The sequence below is a fragment of the Nasonia vitripennis genome, chromosome 4 (assembly GCF_009193385.2).
Source record: "Nasonia vitripennis strain AsymCx chromosome 4, Nvit_psr_1.1, whole genome shotgun sequence".
In the NCBI taxonomy this organism is placed as follows: domain Eukaryota; kingdom Metazoa; phylum Arthropoda; class Insecta; order Hymenoptera; family Pteromalidae; genus Nasonia; species Nasonia vitripennis.
The window spans coordinates 3,651,697-3,669,913 of NC_045760.1; the positions used below are offsets into that span (position 1 = coordinate 3,651,697).

The window sequence follows — 18,217 nt, forward strand, 5'->3', positions numbered from 1 at the left end:
CAAATCATTTTTTTCCGCGGCCTATACTTACCCGCAGAGCTATAAATGTCAAGGGCGAATCTCTCTCTCTTTCTCTCTCTCTCTCTCTCTCTCTCTAGGAGAGCGCTTCGGGAGAGTGACGTCGAAATTGCTCGCGGACGAGTGGGAGAGAGGGCTCTTTGACTTTGAAATTTTCGGGCTAGAGTGTTTACACACACACACACACACGCACACAGGCACGCGCTGGTTCATTCATAATACTGCACGAACGCGCGCTGATTATAGCCTACTCCACCGAAAAGGTCCTGATGTTTTACTCTTTTACGCATCTCGCAGTTATTAAAAGGTTAGGCATACCAGCTTAATCGCCGGCTCTCGTATTATTTTCTATAAAGCGGCATCGATTAACCGCGAGGAAACGTAAAGCCTTAAATCTCCGAGCTCGCTGCATCCTTATCATCGTTTCTCTCTATATCTCTTCGTCGTCATTAATTCCATTGTCTCCCCGGCCTTATAACTTCTCGGCAATTAAGCTCGATTTCTTCGTCGCGCCGCCAGCGTGGCGCGTCGAGATTTTGGAAAAATGCGCGGACGCCGCAGCGCAGCGAAGATAAGACCTTCGAACACACACACACACACATAGACGCTTTCGACGGAGGCTTAATGAATCGGAAGAAATAACGGCAATCAGCGAAATATAGATGAGAGACGACGTGTATACGCGGCGCAGATGCTCGTCACGCGCAAGCGCCGAGAGAGGTGAGAAATGAGGTTTGATTATGAGAAAAGCTCTGCGCGTCGCATAGCGATGAGGCTGTGGGAGAGAGAGAGAGAGAGATGGGGATTACTTAGCGAGGAAAAGAGAGTGCGTGAGTATTTGGCCAACAAACTCGATTAGGAGCCGAGACGCGCCGGCTATACTTTTGCGCGCGTATACGTCCGACGCGGCTAATTTAGACGAATTTCATATGCGGGTTGGCCCCGGCGTTTAATTAGATTTGAAAAAGTGCTCGGGTTGGAGATTAATCATTGTGCCGCTTGTACGAAACTTTTAGTGTGTGGGAGACGTGACCTAATCGAGTAATCTTACTATATACAGACGAAAACTGTCGCGCCGGAAAATTCAATTATTCAAAGGCGCGTGTGTACCCGAGATTGAAGCCGTGTACGTAATTAGAGCGTCGCTCGCGGTGTGTCCCACAGTTTTAATCACGACGAATTAGACTACTTTTTCCTAACAACGGCGTGTCGAGATCGGAATCAAGATCGAGCGGTATACACACTACACAGGAGGACTCGCCCGCCGTCTCTCGGCGGTCGCGGCGGATCGACGCAAGTGAAATTGCAGCCCGGCTCGTGCTCTCTTCTGTCCGAATGGGAACCTCCGCGGTGCTTTTATCTAACGGTCCGGTCACGAAGGCTGCGATCCTAGTCTCTCACGAGTTGCCGGAAAAAAAAATGTATATTGCGACGGCCACTGTGCGGGAACGATTCCGCTGGGCGAGTGTACTTATTTATAGTAAAAATCAGAGTCGGAATACATCAGCGGCGTATACAGTCGTATCGGCAACTCTCGACGGCGTCGATTAATACAGCCAGACGCGCTGATCTCGAGGCAAAGAAGAAGCAGCAGCGGGGATTTTCCAGTCACGTAGCGGACGGATCCGGGGTCCAGAGTTAATTTACGAAATAAATAATATCTCGCGCGCCCTGGAAGAAAGAGCCGATGATGCGACGGGGCCGAGAAGACAGAGAGAGAGAGAGAGAGATACGTATACGTACGCGCAGCGCGAGACTCGCAAGTGCGCGGGCTACTGCCGGGACTCATAAAGCTGCCTACGTGTTGAGCGTAATGAGAGCCGGTGATTTTTCTGCGCGAGTCGCGAGCGACGGAGAGAAAAATGAATAGCAGACGTGTGGTAGTGTCGCGCGAATTTGGAAATATCACCTCGATTTTTATCGCTTATTATTTCCTGCGAGTGATGCGCCCCGTAGTAATAGCGTATATAGTATACACACAGAGCTCGTAAAAGCACACACGAAAATGGAGGCGAAGCAGTAGACAAGAGCTGCGAGCGAAACGCCGAAAGAATGGTCATATACGCGAGGAGTAGCGGGGAGATTGAATACACTGTAAAAAGAGGCGGTAGAATAGGTGTGTACGCGAGCTCTCGGTGCTTTTTCGCGCGAGTAACCTAATACCCGAGGCATATATACACGGGGCATCATTTTTATAGCGGGCAATTTCATTTGAGCCCGGACTCATGCAGTGCTTTCTGATGAGCGCGTACACATACCTATATCCCACACACACACACACACACGTGCGCGAGATATACCTACCCCCTTCCTCCCCGGGCGCCGCGCGCTATCTTTTCATTAAAACGCTTCATCCGTGAAGCGCCAGCGAGAGAGTGAGAGAGTGAGAGAGAGAGAGAGAGAAAAAGGAGTTTTCCTTCGTTTCATATCTCAGGTCCTCCCTCCGAGCCTTTCCCACATTCCTCCCTCCTTTCTCTCCCTCTCTCTCTCTCTCTCTCTCTTTCTCCTTCTTGCAGCCCCGCGAGCTCGCTGATTAATGCCTCTGCTAATAACGTCTTCTCTCCTGGGGATGCGCGGCGAGACTGAGAGAGAAGAAGCGCCGGGACTTATGCTGAATTAAAAACACGCGGCGGCGGCCGACGAGTGAGATATGGCTGCCGCCGGGAAAGCTCATTAACGATTTGCTAATCAGCACCGCGATTGGCTCGTGCGCGCGCTTAGTATGGATTGCCCGTTTTCGACTGCCATTATTATACTTTCCGAGGAATTGCGGCCGCTAAATTGCGTCGGTGTGTGTGTGTATAGTGGCAAAAGTTGCTCGCGCGAGGAGAGAGGTGATTAACGAGCGAAACGCCTGCGTATTTTCAATGCAGTTCGCCTTTCGATTGTCTGTATTATAGTTGCTTTGAAAATAATAAATAAGACCTATATTTGTCCCAATAACAAGCGAATTTCGCCATTACCACAATTCAATATTAAAGCTTGGCAAAGAAAATTCCCGCGAATCGCAGCGGCGACACTGCCTACAAAATACGTCAGCCGCTGCAGAGGCGCTTTGGCGTTGATTAACTGCGCGCGATATTTCCCGCCGTATACGGCTAGTTGCGGTGGCTGACACGTCGTCGTCGTCGCGACAAAATGCGTGTATTTTGCGCGGACGCTATTCCAGCGCAAGAAGTAGCCGTGCGGAATTCGTCGTTGCTGTATGCGCAGTTCGGGGAAGAAGGTGGGAGAAGCTTATTTAGAAGGGGAGTATAAAGTATTGCAGCCGAGGGATTCGGTTTTTCTCCGCTGGCGGATGCGGCTTTCGTGTTCATCTCGGTTTATAATTGCGCTGTTCCGATGATCCTTATCGTACACTTTTTCTATAAATTAACGAAGATACTATTGTTTCGAGGTAAACTTTCTTATAAGGCAGACTCTCGAATCGTAATCGCTATTTCCATAACGAATCGCGGTGAAGTAACGAGGAGCCAGAAGACTATACGCGAGAGAAAACAAATGACCGAGGTGATATTTCCGTGTTCCGCGTATTTAGACTCGCCGGCGACGAGGACTCGTGTCTCTCTCTCTCACTCTCTCTCTCTCTCTCTCTCTCTCTCTCTCTCTCTCTCTCTCTCTCTCCCTCTCTCTCTCTCTCTCTGGAAGAGAAAGAAGGAACCGAATGACTGACTGCGCCCCGCACACATGTACGAATTCTTCTCTCTCTCTCTCTCTCTCTCTCTCTCTCTCTCTCTCTATACGCTCTCGAGCCGCATGTGCGCAGCGCGTCAGCTGTAATTTATTAGGTGGACAGGGCAGTTTAGTAATTAGTCGTTTGTAATGGCACGCTCTGGCGGAGAGAGAGAAAAACAGAGATATTACGCCGCGCAACGGCAGCCTTGTCTCTCACGTCGCAGTGCGCTGAGTTTTCGCTCGTACGCTGCTGTGAAATCGTGGAAATTCAGTGGCGCAAGCCTCCATGCCCAATCAGCCGAGTTGATTTTATAAATTTCAATTCTACATCAAACGTTTTAATTGCGCGTCGCTTTTTCCACAAAAGTCACCCGCTGCTGCTGCTACTGCGTCGTGTGAACCGAAAGTCGAAGCTAATTTTCGATGTAGATGGCTTTTGTTTTTTCTCTCTCGCTTCTACTTGAGCTACTTGTCGTCGCGATCGCGGAGCGAATTTCAAAGCGCAATAATCGCTGTGACTTGCGTTTATTATCATCGTGTGTGTGTGCGTGCCTCGATGAGAAAAAAAATGGAATATCAGATCGCCAATAAGTCAAGATGACGAAATGTGTAGTGAACGTGGAATTTTATGTAAGCCGCGGCGACGACGGAATCATACAAATTCGCAAAAAATAATGGATTAGCTAGTTAAAGGAAAAAAGACCCGCGAGTGGAAATGCACCGAGACGCGTTCTCACGTTATTAGCGAAGTAAAGATGCTTTGGGATTTTTCTATTCCGTGATTGACGGAACGCCGTGGAAAAACTCGTTCTCTTTATACGAATGTATTTGAGAGAGAAAAAAAAATGCTTTATATGTCCACACGCGCCGGGACGATCGCGCGCGCTTAAGCAGGTCAAGAATTATAAGTGACTAATTTCATTCAATGCCAAACGTTCGCTCGCTTCGGTGCATCGGAATCGCATCTACTGCGCGCGTGGACTGCGTTGCATCAATTTTTTTTTTATTTCTCGTCCAACTATATACTTATACAGAGTATCAGCTCTTAATGAAAACCGGCAAAAGTCGGCGGTATTAAGTTTAACGACAACTGGCCAATCTAAAAACTAGCTGATTCTCGGTAGTGTTGTGCGCAGTGTCCCCGGTAGGCATATGGCTATACTCTCTCCCGGTATTAAGCTGTTCTCCGCACTCGTCCGCAGTCGTTGTCGGCAGACGTTGCGTGTGTAGCATCAGACCAGCAGCAGCCAGCAGGACAATTTCTTCCGTATAGCCATTCTGAAAGCACCAAATAAACATATATGAGTGCGTTGCCTCGTATACGAGCTCAATTTTTCGACACAGATTTTCATTATCGCCATCCAAAATTTTTACTGCGTCGCCGCATCTATATATATAGAGAGAGAGAGAGTTAGAGTATGAGAAAAGAAAAAAAGCTATAAAACCCTTCGCGCGCAGTTTATATCCGAGAAAACGTCCGAGTCGATCTCGCCGCGCGGATTCGATCTCCCTCACTGCTCTGCGTCTGTATCTCGGCCGGGCATCTATCGTTCGCCCGTTATATCCACAGAAGACGAGCGTTCCGTGCTTTATTGCAATATAATGATAATAAGTCGCGTCGGGGTCGAGCTGTATAGAGCCGCGCGATCGGACGAAGCGAGAGAAAAAGAGGGTACAAGCGCGAAGCGCCATTTAATTTTGCGAAAAAATCCGAATTGCCGAGTGTCGTGCTCAGTAGAGAGCTCTGGACGGAATTATCCTCTCGTAAAACTCGGCCCCCGTGTATTTACTTCCGTTCGTTAGTTGAATTCTGGCTGGCGCGGCGAAGAAGAGAAAAAAGAGCCGAGAGATAGAGGGCAAAAAGTGTATACCCGGCCGATCCCTTCTTCCCCCCCCCCCCCCCCCCCCCCGCCGACGATGCTCTCGATTATCGAAACGCTACACTGAGAGAACTATATATTAAAATTCACTACATATGTAGGAAAAATTACTATATTAGATAGTAACGGCAGGTCATAATCGCTCCATGAAGATTTTTATTATATTCACAGTAAAAATTGTTAGACTTATATCAAAATTTGTTACGTGTTTACTAGAAATTTCTACATTATATAGTAAAAATTATTTTAAGAATTTCTCCGTGTGCCAAAATTTGACGTTATAAAGTTGATTTATGCAGTAATCAGAGACCAAAATCTATAATTTTTTGTTTATCTGGTATTATTAAGTGATAAAATATCATTCGCTGCTATTATTTATTAATTTTGGTCAATTTATTATTAATATTAACTCATCAGTAAATGTGATTAATATATCAGATTTGAAATTTAGTAGATAACAGTACTGTTTGGGTAAGTGGTCAGCGCGCTCGACTCCCATTCCAGAGGTCCAGGTACGATTCTCGTCGCCGCAGAAAAATTTCTTTCTTTCGTTTATTTCTTTCACTTAACAACATTAAATATCAATAATAAAAATAATAATAATAATAATCATATTCGAATAAGCGCGTAAAAGTGGCCAGCAAAAAAAGAATTAAATTTTTAAAAATTTCATTTCAGTATAGAAATTACTATCTGAGAGAGTAAAATTTAATACAAAGCAAGTATAACCGTCCGTTACTATATAATATAGTAATTCTTCCTGCATATGTAGTAAATTTTAATATCTAGTTTTCTCAGTGTATTGTTGAGAGGCTTTCTTTGTGCGCAGATCGCTGATGGAGATGATTTCTGGAAAGGCTCGTACGCTTTTTTGTCGCCGTCGCTCGATGCGATAATCGATGCGAGATCGAACCGCAATATCCTCGTTGTTTCGAGGTAAAGGATTGCGCAACGCTAGCGATAGATAGCGATAAATGCATAAGTAGTTCACACGCACTTCCGCGATGCGGGCACTCTTTCGCATTAAGCTACGGCCGGTGCGCGGTAAAGCCCTTTAAAGAGATGGTAAATTGAATTTTTGACAAGCCGCTGCCGCCGCTGATGGCTACCTCAGCAGCAGCAGCGCCGACGGTAGGAATATTATTACGACTATCTGTGTATATAGATATAGCCGCGGAGCGGTGCGCACACGCAAAGGAGAGAAAGGAGTGACGCGATCTCTATTAACCCCGAGCGGCGGCTCGGTGATGGAGTTCAATTTCGCGATGGGAGTGCGGCCTCTGCAGCACAGAGGAGAGAAAGAGTATGGAGAAGGACTTCATCGCTGCTGTGGTACTTGTTATTACGCGCGAGCGTAATTCATTCGATCCTCGTTACTGCCCGCACCTATGAATGCGTTGACGAGTTAGTGGTAACAGTCGAGTATGTCGGACGTTGCCGCGGCGGTCGATGGAAAAAAGTTACTCGACACATTATGCAATTGGCTAAACACAAAGAGCCAGTGCGTCTGAATTGTGCAATGGTTGATTAATCTGAAAAAAAGAGTATTTGCCAACGAGCGCACGTGATTAGGATTCTTCCCAACTAATAATTCTCAGAATGTCAACAACGAGGACAATCCTATAAACCACTGCATTATTTCCACGCACACACACACACACAGCGTGGCATTCCCTTCTATAGCTTCTAGAACTTTTTCAATTTTAAACGCGATCGCTCAGCCGCGCTGTAAATCCTCTATAAGCAAACTAAAAGCTCCTTCGCTCGCGCGCCGATATTGTCTGCATCTTCCAGCGAGACCAGCGTTAATTAAAGGAGGAGGTCCGGCTTTTTTCTATGAAATCCAATCAACGTTTTGAAATTCCGCGCGGAGCCAAGCTACGCTTCCGGTCCGCGCGTGGCGTAATCCGGTGTAGTACACACACGCATAACGGCTGAACTTTACCCGGGGGGGGGGGGGGGGAAGGGCTTGTCAGTGCGGAGCAGAGAGACGGACAGGCCGTAATGTATAAGGATGTGGCTCTTTGTTTTTCACTCGTTGGCGGCGTTTTCGAGGCGGTGAACTCACTCGCGTGAGTGTATACCTTTTCGTTTGTTTTTCTCCTGGTGCACCTCGCTGCTGCACCGTATCAAAAATTAAACAGCTTTCGGTCATTTCCTCCCGGCCGAGAGTCGATAATCGATGAATATACATGCGCGCATCGTTGGCTGTGTCAACAGCGCGGCTCATCCGAGCGCAACCCGTCGAGGTAAACATATACGTATGGAGTCGTTACATTCGTGCATGTAATCTACGCGGCGAGACACATTGATAACCTATCGTCTCCGCGCGCGGTGCACCTATTTGCCTACGGTATCGGACAGTCTCGTGTTGCTCGGCTTATACCTTCGGATGTATGCATGTACGCGATATAAATATCGCGCGTTTTAAATCCCTCAGAGTTGCGAAATATTATTTCTTTTGCGGTTCGTGCGCGAGAAGCGTTTCTTCGGATGTAAGTATACGCGTGTGTGCGACACTCGAGCCTCTGCGTATACATGGTGTTGCTCTCGGTGATGATGACCGATAAGAGAGAAAAATGCTGGGAACGCCTTATTTCGGGATGTCTCGCAGCGGCGGCGGCTTATCGAAAGCCCGATATTATTTATTTCCGTCCCCTCGAATCTCTTTTAAACTCGTAAAAAATAAGAACACAACTTTTTCCGCAAAATTAAAATTCCGCATTTATGACTTCATTTCAGGAAGGAGCTGGAACACAGCGCAGTAGATCGCCGATAGGAATATCATTATGCGCATACGCAAAACCGAAGCCCCGCGCGCGCATGTGCAGCGCTGTATCAGATGACCGGCGAGCACGTACATCACACGGCCGGTGAGCATAATTAAATGAAACTTTCTAAGGCTAGCGAAGCATCCATAATGATATTTTTTCATACAATGTATATAGGAGAATAAGAAAAGCGTCTAGAGAGATTGAGATCGATGCAAACGATACGACGAGCGAGCTGGACGTGTAGTACACGAGGAGCGAGCTCTCGTCGGAGGGAACATCAAATTAAATGAATTACGCGCATAATTGCGGGGCGATCCTTATCGCGGAGCCATCGACAAACGCTCGTAACTCCGAGCCGTGAACTGCTGGCTCACGTGCGACAGGTGCGCCGTTCGAGCGTTATGTCTGCTTCGATTTTCAGCGGCTTTCTTTCCGCGGACGCTCGAATGAATGATGAATACTTTCGTCGGGAATTAAGATAAGAACGTTATTATGCTTTCCGAATCTCTTTACTCGATGATTGATATTTCTCTCAGCTGCGTCGACGCGTGTATTAAAAAAATCAAATCGGATTCCGGATATAGGAAGACCGTAAAGTGCGAGTATACAGACGCGGGCGATTTATGTGGCAGGCCGTGCACGCGTGTTTGGGAAAGTGTCGCCTCGTGATGAATGTCGAAGAAAGCAAGGAATAATTTAAATACGGTATTCGTCATCGAGCCCCGATGAGCTCGTGACTCGAATGTCGACGCGACGACGTCGTACAAGTCCGCGCGAATGTGTATGCAAATATTTTTAACCGTTCTATTATACTGCCAGAGGAAGCGCTAAATATAAATATTGCGAAACAAAAAACGCTATTATTATTGCTCTATCGCTTCGTTTCCTCGTGTGCGCGAGGTGTGCATTCCGCGTATAATAGCACAGACACACACAGTAGGCCGCGTATAAGGCAAAGCGAGCGCGATGAATATCTACGGGGGGTATGCAAAGCACTCCGTGTTCGCCATAACAAGCACCTCATTGACCCATTGCTGGGAGAGCCCGGTCGCGCAGCGGCTATTATATCGTTGGCCGGCGCGCGGCCAGCCAAGCGTGGAACCAGTTTACCGGGTGGGTGGCACCGGAATCTCTCTCGGCGCGCGCGCGCGCGCGTTTGGCTTGAATATAGAATCGACGCTTTTTCCCTTCCTAGATGTATAGCTATCTGGGATTTTTAGACGCTTCCGCGTATCTGCCGACGTTGCTGCTTCCCAAGCATTTCGCGAAATTGGCGAATTCGCTCATTATCCCCTCGCTGCGAATTCAATGTATATCGGATGCGCCTCGTCTCCCGCGCGATATCGTCAGCAGCAGCAGCAGCAGCAGCAGCGTGTATGTAGCTACACAGCGCGAGAAGATCAGAAATCCCGTTTACGTAGGCAATAAGCAGCCTCCGCGCGCGAATTCTTTCGCAATATCCCTCCCCCCCCCTCCTCTCTCCCGGTGTCTTGCACGCGCCGCTTTTAAAAGCCTACTGCACACAGCCTATAACGTAGCCACACACGCAGATAAGATCCCGGGTTATACGTATGCAGGTTCACGTGAGAGAGGCGAATATCCCGAGAGGGACTGCTGCATGGAGAAGAGAAGCAAGTCTGCGCGAGAGAGAGAGAGCGGGTGTAATTGGTGCCGAGAGGGCAGGCTGATCCTATCGGTCGTTGGATCGAGATCCTCGCACCCGCGACGAGGAGCCGCACCCGCAGCGGAGATTCTCGCGAGAAATTCAAAACGGAGGCTCGCTCGAAGCTTCGACGCTTTATGCGTGTGTTTATTCGCGCTGGGCGTGAGATGCGCGAGCGATCCCTTTGTCGAGATTTCTCTACGGAGTTTGCGCGTAATGAGCCCACCCGCGAGAGATTTTAAATAGCGCCTCGCCAGAGAGACTAGCCCATTGTTTCCAAGCCTGATCGCTCGTATGCTTTGCTCTTATGTGTGTAGGTGAGGCCTTGAGCCGAGATGGTTATTCAAATTTTCGATCGACCCGCGAACGTTTTTTTTCGCTTCTCTACTGTACAGTTATACGTACAGGAACTTTGTCTCTCAGTCGCGGTAATCGCTGCAGTTAGGGCGATCGCGTGCGCTGCGTAATTGCATTTCCTGTGCACAGTGCGCCGACGAGCTAATGTAAACCAGAAATCGTTCGCGACGAATTTTACTCGCTGCGCGGTGCATTACCTTATTTGCAGGATTAGCGGTTCCCGATGGATTTTCGCTCGTTGCGGGTTAATAGCGTGTCGAGGCACACACCTGTCCGGTCGGAGTTTTGGACTGACCGCAATTTTCCCCCCACCGCTCGAACTCGAGCCGGTAGTATCCGACCAGCGAAGATAGATGGCGCGCCGGCATTTTTCTCCTTCCCACATCTGAATTTGCGCGCGCGATGTTATATCTAGCTCAGCTGTGCCACCTATAAGCCAAAATCGATCGTTCATGCTATAACTGCTTATAATGTGGCTATATATAAAACTTTGAATGAGTTGCGTTCGCCAATATTTCAGCGCTTTTTATCCATACAGCAGCGCAGGGAGAGGGCGAGAAAGAGCACCGGGAGGATAACGTAGCGTGCGCACTCGCAGTGTATCATGAAAAGGGACACACGCCGGTTATCGGGACCGGATCGACTCGCGTAATTGGGCACCTAAGAATGTACGATATTGCACGCCATGCAAATGGGCCCCCGTACCCTTTGCTCTTACCCAAAAATAAATGCCGATGGGTATCTCGAGAGGGGGCCACCAAGCTGCTGCTGCTGCTACTGCCGAGTTCCCTGCAACGATCCGACGGAGATTGTGCGTGGAAGAAATTCCTCTCCCTCTCTCTCTCTCTCTCTCTCTCTTGCTCGATGCGTTTTCTCGCCTCGCGCGTTTACTCCCTCTTTATTTTTAGCTCTCGATGAGCCATCGCCGTTTTAATTTCACGCGCGTCCGTTACGTCGGCTCGAGATGGACGTAATTGCATGCAGATTCCGATTACCACTAGCTAGTCTGCAGCTACTTTTTCGGTCGGTTGAAAACTTCTGCTTCTGCAGGCAAAGAAAAAAACTTACGAAATTACACAACAGGTCGAGGGAAGCCACGCGGGCGTTATTTTTCACGAGCAATTTCGAGTGTCGCGCGCGCACGCACGCACGAGGACGAATTTACTCGGAGCCGGCCCCTCAAGAGGCCCCGACAAAGTGCCGCCGCTGGGCCTTATCGCAGCTGGCAATAATCAGCGCGCGCGTGCAATTGCACCCTTTCCGAAAAGCGAGCCGTTTACGCGCGCACCGCTTTGTACACTGCGCCATACAGCGAAGCCATACGAAACTCGCCGCAATAAATTTCCCTGCCTACATTATCATCGGCCTTATAAAAATCCTCGCAAAGTATCCAGCGGAGAGCGGCGCTTTCTCTCCTTTCATACCGCCAGAGCTGCTGATTAGGTATAAAGCGTCGCCGAGACTGCGCACGCGCTGTCACAATGTGAATTGTGAGCTCCTCGGAATCCTATTACAGCGCCTAAACGGGAGCGCTTTAGTGTTATCACTCGAGAGAGCGAGGGAGTAAAAAGGGAAGAAATAGAAGGGAGAAAGGAGTGGACGCGCCTTATTTCGAGCTGTCTACAGTAGACGAGAGGGCAGCGGCAGGAGTTTCTCTCTTAATTGGCGGCTTTTTATTCGCGCCGCGGCTACAAATTGTCCGCGCCGTAGGTATGCTCGACGTTGCGCGAATTACTCACGACTGTACGTACTCGGCTCTCTAGCTTGGCTTATTGGTATGAGTTACGAGGGAAAGCCTCCGCGGGATGCGCGAGTTTTTCTGTGCTAGAAACTTGTATAAAACGGAATTTTCAACACTACGACGACGGCGATTCCGAATCGTGGATACCGATGCCCCTTTGTCTCTTCGACTCCCCCGTGTAGATTTGAGATCGAAAAGAGAAAGTGGTTTGGAGGCTCGCTTGCGCAATCCTCCACCTCTCGCTCCTCAGAAATGCACGTCGTTGCAGTGCGCAGTGATTAAGCGTATCGTGGGAGCGACTGTCGCGTTGACAACTTTTCCGTCGCTTTCCGCACCTTTGTATAATGAAAGAAAATACGGCCTACCTCCTCAGAGACTCGGAAAAATGAGTTCGATTTTGTTTCTACTATACTAATTAGAGGTACATACAAATACACAACAATGCGCACTTATTCAAAATATTCCCACCAAGCCGCGCAGCTGGTGAAAAGAGAAGAACAAACGCATATCCCCGTCATCCCACGATATGGAATGCGGCGAGACTCGGCGGTCGGGATATTTTGAAATTCAAAGTTCCGCGCGGTCTGCCAGTCGTCTGATGGCCAAAGCGGCGCGCTATAGACTATGCAAGGACGGCTTCTTGCGCTCTCGCGTAAAAACAATCGCGTCTTCCAGTCTCGCAAGCTCCATTCGCATTCACGAGGTGGGGGACGGTCGAGAGCTATGTCTGGCATTTTCACGAGAACCCTTTGATTCCGCGGCGCTGAAATGACCGTATCGGGACTATAGCGAACGGCCACCGTGTGAGCGACTGCCTTGCGGCGGATGATCCGTATGAATCGCGTTGATATAATCGGAGCGAGTATCGAAATCATCGATCATTCAAATCCGGGAAACGAGTCTAACAAGCTGGATGGAAAAAAATGTCCTTAACACAATTAAAACAATCCCCCCCCCCCCTGATCCGGGGCGCAAAAAGCGGTCGCAGCATTCCAGAAATAATCACTCTCCGCTTGGAAAAAGACCGGACGAGAGGAGTCACGACGAACTCGTATTTATATCCAGCAAAGAAGGAGAAAAAAAAATATCGTATCGGTGATTCCGCTCCCCTCGATTTTTTCCCAGCTCGCATTACCGTCGTCGTCACATCGTGTCCGAGCAGCTCGTGATTCGTCCAAAACGAAGAGAATCGTCGCGGCCGTCATCTCCGTAGAAATATACCTACGGCTTGTGTGCGCTTGCGACGAAGACGAGCTTTTTGCTCGGCTGCAGGAATGCCGCGCACTGCACTGGAACGGCGGGTCGTTTGAATCGGGCGCTGATTGCAACGGAACACGTATGTGTACACCGCGAGACAGTCGTCGTCGGCGAAGCTACGCAGCTATATGTATATTGTATATGTATGTATACTGCACAGACTACCCCCCGAGGCCGCACCGGTTGATCGGCTTGGAATTTGTAGCTCAATTAAAGCTTTCGGACTTGGGCCGCGACGACGTTTTTCTCGATTGCGCTGGGAGATTCCTCTCTCGACGCGGCGGGATTTTCATACGCGAAAACGATATATCCCGCTACACTTACGCGTAGCTGTATACAGCTAGTACACTGTCGGAAGAGCAGCAATATATTTATCGAGCGAGAAAAATGTCCTCCGCGCTTAGCAGAGCAGCCGACCAGTTTTTCCGATTCGAGAAGATCAGCCAAGGCTGCTTTCTCAGGCCGTCGTCGAGCGGCGTATTTTTCCCGGCGCGCGCTGAAACTGATTAAAAGAATCACACACACACACAGCAGCCGACTACAGTTAAGGCAACCGTTAGATCGAACGCAGGGCCCTTTTTGCCCGACACCGCGTGGACTAGCTGCGACGACGACATCAAGCGGCTTGTTTATACGCTCGAGCAAAACACAAGGGCAGCCGATTTTCTTCATCTCTATAGGACGTGGTGTCGGCTTGATTTATCATTGCGCGGAATGCAGATGCTTCATAAATTATAAACATACAGGCCGAGGCACGCCAGGCACGAAATCCGTCAGATGCCGCGTGCTTCCTTTCGGCATCGGTAGCCCGCGCCCATTCAACTTTCAGCCTTGAAGCGCTGCATCCGCCTTTCTTCACCTTGTGTATATCCCAGCGACTATACGCTTATAACTCTGTTCTCCGGCAGTCGTTACACTCGGATCGTACCGCTGAAATCTCGTGTATTTTTTTTTTTTTTTTTGCGCCGCGTCCATCATTCAATTACACGACTCAGTGGATATCGGAGATCAGCGTCGAAAAAAGGGACTGCCCCTTACGTCACAGCGTGACATTTTGAAAACCACGACGCCCACGCGGCTAATTAGCGTGACGCGCTTTTTTCCCTCCTCCACAGCGGTCAGCGTCCTCCTCAATATAGCTCGGAAAGGAAATGTACTCGAGAGAGATCGATAATTTATCCACGCGCGCGACAATTCAAATATGGAGCGCACGTCTCACGCGCGCTGGCAAAAAAGGAAGAAACTAGCCGATATGTCCAAGCGCGCGATACTAGCGGCCATCTTTAATAATCATACTCCTAGATGCGAATGTATAAAAGAGCTCCGCTCCGCGGTGCGACGCGTCGTTGGTTTTTGCACTCGGAGCCGGTTTCGCTTAAACAGGTTGTCAAGTGTCCCTCTTGCAAGAGAGAGAGAGAGAGAGAGAGAGGCTCATAGGCGGCGATTGCGACGGACGTCTGCTGTATACATTTTTCCTCGATCTCCGCTCTCGCGAGTCTTATAGTCGGATTGAGGCCTCATTCGCATGATTTTGCAATTCGATTGCGCGCGCAGCCTCCCTTTCTCGATCTTCGATGCCAGTCATATTTCGGATCGCCTGTATACGAGCTTTCGTTATTTCTTGTTGCCTTCGCTCAACTCGCTCGGAATTTTCATGCCCGTGATCCGATTAAAAAAGAAAAAAAGAAACAGGGTGATCGACTCGTCAATCTATTCGAAAAGAAGTGCAGGAGGCGCGAGAGACGCCATACGTCATCGCGCTACTATACCGCGAAGAAAAGCACAGGGGGCAGCTGCAGCTCATCGATATGTGCGGAGGCGCGCGGCCCCGGAATTTTAGTTGCTGTAGCCCTCTCCACACCCTCTTTGACACTTTCGCTAGCCGGAGATGCGCCTCCGAATCGCAGCAGCGTGTTCGGGAGGAGAATCGAGTTTGGCGAAAAAATTCATTGTTATGGGACGCGGGGACGAGCCGAGAAAAATCGCTTCTTTCGTGTCGAATCCTAGCAGCTGCTATGTGAAATGGCTTTTGTAAATGATCGAGTTGTACGTTTTCGTGAATTATGCCGCAAGGCAGAAAATTAAAAAGAAGACGATTCTACTGTTGCAAAAAGAGCGCGATTTTTGAATACACGCGCCCAGTCACTCAATCATCTCTCTCTCTCTAGAGAGAGAGAGAGAGAGAGAGACTGCAGTGTGTCCCGCGAATATCATCGATCATTGTCATCCACGGAGATCGAGGATAAAAAATCGCGCGTGCGGCCTCTGGACAAAACAATTATAAATTATTTAATATACGTCCCGAATACACGCATCAGCGCTCTGGAACTGCCGGAGGCTACTCTTATTCCTGATTGCGCGCTCGCAGTTGTCCCGAGACTTTTTTGCCTATAGCGATTGTTCTCTCGTTGCTTCTCTTTCGTTTCGCGGGCTATACCCAGCGTTTTTTGCGACAGCGTCGGTCCTTTGTCTGTAGCTCGGCCTCCGCCGAAATCGTTGATCGGTTGCGGAAAGATGAGCCGCACTGTATGCTGATTTCGACGAACTTTATGTCCTCGAGCTTATATTTTCGGTATTTCGAAAAAAAGCTCGTTCGTAATTGACAGGCGAAGCCTCGATATACTTCGTTGTTTAATCCATGGGAATAGTATGGTCACGTAGCGGGTCAGCAAAAAAGTATGTAAAATTCACGTCAATTTTTTCCAGGGCCGCTCAGCGACACGAGCGCTCGGCTGAGTAAGTAATTAAAGTGACGTTCAGCGATGTAGGCGCAAAGCAAAAAGCTCCCAGTGGTCGATCAAGCTGTTTTCCGCGCTTGGGCTTATAATGCGGGGAACGAGTTTGTCACTTGTGCCTATATGTCCGAGACAGCTCGCCGCTGTGTTCTAACGAGTTTAGAAAATCTGTACCAGTAATTACCGCGGCGCAGGGGTTCGAATTAATCTTCGCTTGCGTGGGTGATTTCGCTTTCGTAACAGACCGCGCTGTGTATAGGGAAATTCCGCGGTTGAAAAAAATTTACATAAGCCGAGAAACCGCTGTAAACGATTCCATTTCGAGTCGAGAAGCAGCGGCGCTGGCAAACCGCTTTTTGCGCGTCTTTGAAATTATGATCTCGCAATTGCGGCCTTATAAAGGCTCAGAAGCCCCTCGGCTCTATTTTCTCGATCTCTCTCTCTCTCTCTCGAGCAGCAAAAAAAGCGTCCAAGAGCGCGGCAAATAGTCAAATGGCGCAAAAAAGGGAAGCCTCGACGTCGAAAACAAGCGACTCGCGGCCGACCTCCTTAACAATGTATGGTCGGCTCATTGCAAATGCCCGATGCTTCATTGTAATGGCTCTATCTATAATTCATCGATTTCATGCGAATCCTTGAAACAATCATGCGCCGCCGCCGCCGCGGCGAAGGACAAAAATGATTGTCATGTGAGCCGCCTGATCTTTCTCCTCTACAAACACACACACGCTTCACATTTTTCCGTCCTCTCTCGCGGAGCCTCCGTCGCTTTATTCGTCGGCGTTGCTTAAACGAACGACGACGAGAGAGAGAGCGCTGGATACCGTGGGAAAGGAAAAAAAGGAGAGCCGCGCAGTCAAGAGAGAGAGAGAGAGGACTGTATGTGCAGTACGTGATAGGCGCGCGACTTGCAAGGAGGTGTCTGTCGCCTTCCCCCCTTCTCTTTTCCGCGAGAGTTTTATACTAGGAGACGCCTACGGGCCGGTTTATCATCGATTTTGTATTTATCCCCCAGCAGTTGATTGCACGAGCACAGTCGCCCGCCTTCTTTTCCCGCTTGACACCCGTCGCGATTATACTCCGCGGAGTGATCACCGAGACTTTTCTCGAGATAAAACCGAATGCGTATGAAAAAAAAAAAAAACTACCGGCATCCAGTAGATAGATGCCGAGTACCGCGAGACCGCGACTCGCCTAATCATCTCGTCCCTCCCAACTCGGCTGTAGCAGTCGCTCTATAATACGAGTCAACCCGTATAACGAAGGGGGCATAACTCTCGGCGGCGGCAGCGATCGGACGAGCATAAGACGGAGAGAAGGGGCAAAGAGAGAAGACAGAACGGCGGCGGCAGCACAAGAAAGTCAAAGTGAGAACGTATATGCCGAGGAGGAGAGGCCGCAAGCGAGCGAGCGAGCGGTAGGGGGAGTAGTAGCAGCGAGAAGGAGAGCTGCCAGGAAGCTGGACCAATAGGGAGGCTGGAACGCCGCGAGCGTATGCAAAGTACATGACCGCCTCCGCGCGCTCATCGGCTATGCAAAGTCCCAGCGGACTCGCGACTCCGCCCCCATCGCGAGCCAGGCTTGTCTCTCGCGCTTTTCTTATACGCTTCGTTTTTGATTATCCTAAACGATTCGCCAAGTTGCACAACCGCGTAGACAGCTCGAGATTCGGGAAGCCGAGCGATTCTTACCGGGAATGAGATTCGAGCTTCGACTATAGGAGCTTGAAAAAAGCGGTGCATTTAGGGAAACTATACTCGGCAAAAAAGTCGGCATAATTGCTACACACACACACACACACTCGGCACGCGGCTTATCGCTCATGTATTTATACAGCGAGCGGCCGGCGATAGGCGCGCGGGTCATGTAAGAGAGATTCTCGTAAAGGTAAGGACGGCTTGGAAATTCATTATTAAGCCGGGCATTCGCCGCTCTCGGCAATAAAGAGAAGCGACATCGACGTGCGCTCGCCTTTGTACGCACGCTTCTGTTTTCTCCGGCGGCGAGATTTTTTCGAGGCAACGATTGATCTTCGAGTGAAGCGTGAATATTAGAGGAGAAAACGTTAATAATTCAATTAAATCCGCAAAATTAACGCATTAACGCTATATACGCTC

At 49.2% G+C, this 18,217-nt stretch overlaps 1 protein-coding gene across 1 annotated transcript in view; it reads left to right on the forward strand.

The window, feature by feature from the left end:
• Nucleotides 1-18,217, forward strand: part of LOC107981007 — a 95,586-nt gene that overhangs the window by 20,760 nt on the left and 56,609 nt on the right. Inside the window, exon 2 of the mRNA XM_016984831.2 lies at nt 8,316-8,446. Coding sequence (XP_016840320.2) covers nt 8,316-8,446 — 131 coding nt within the window. The remainder of the gene's footprint in view (nt 1-8,315; nt 8,447-18,217) is intronic.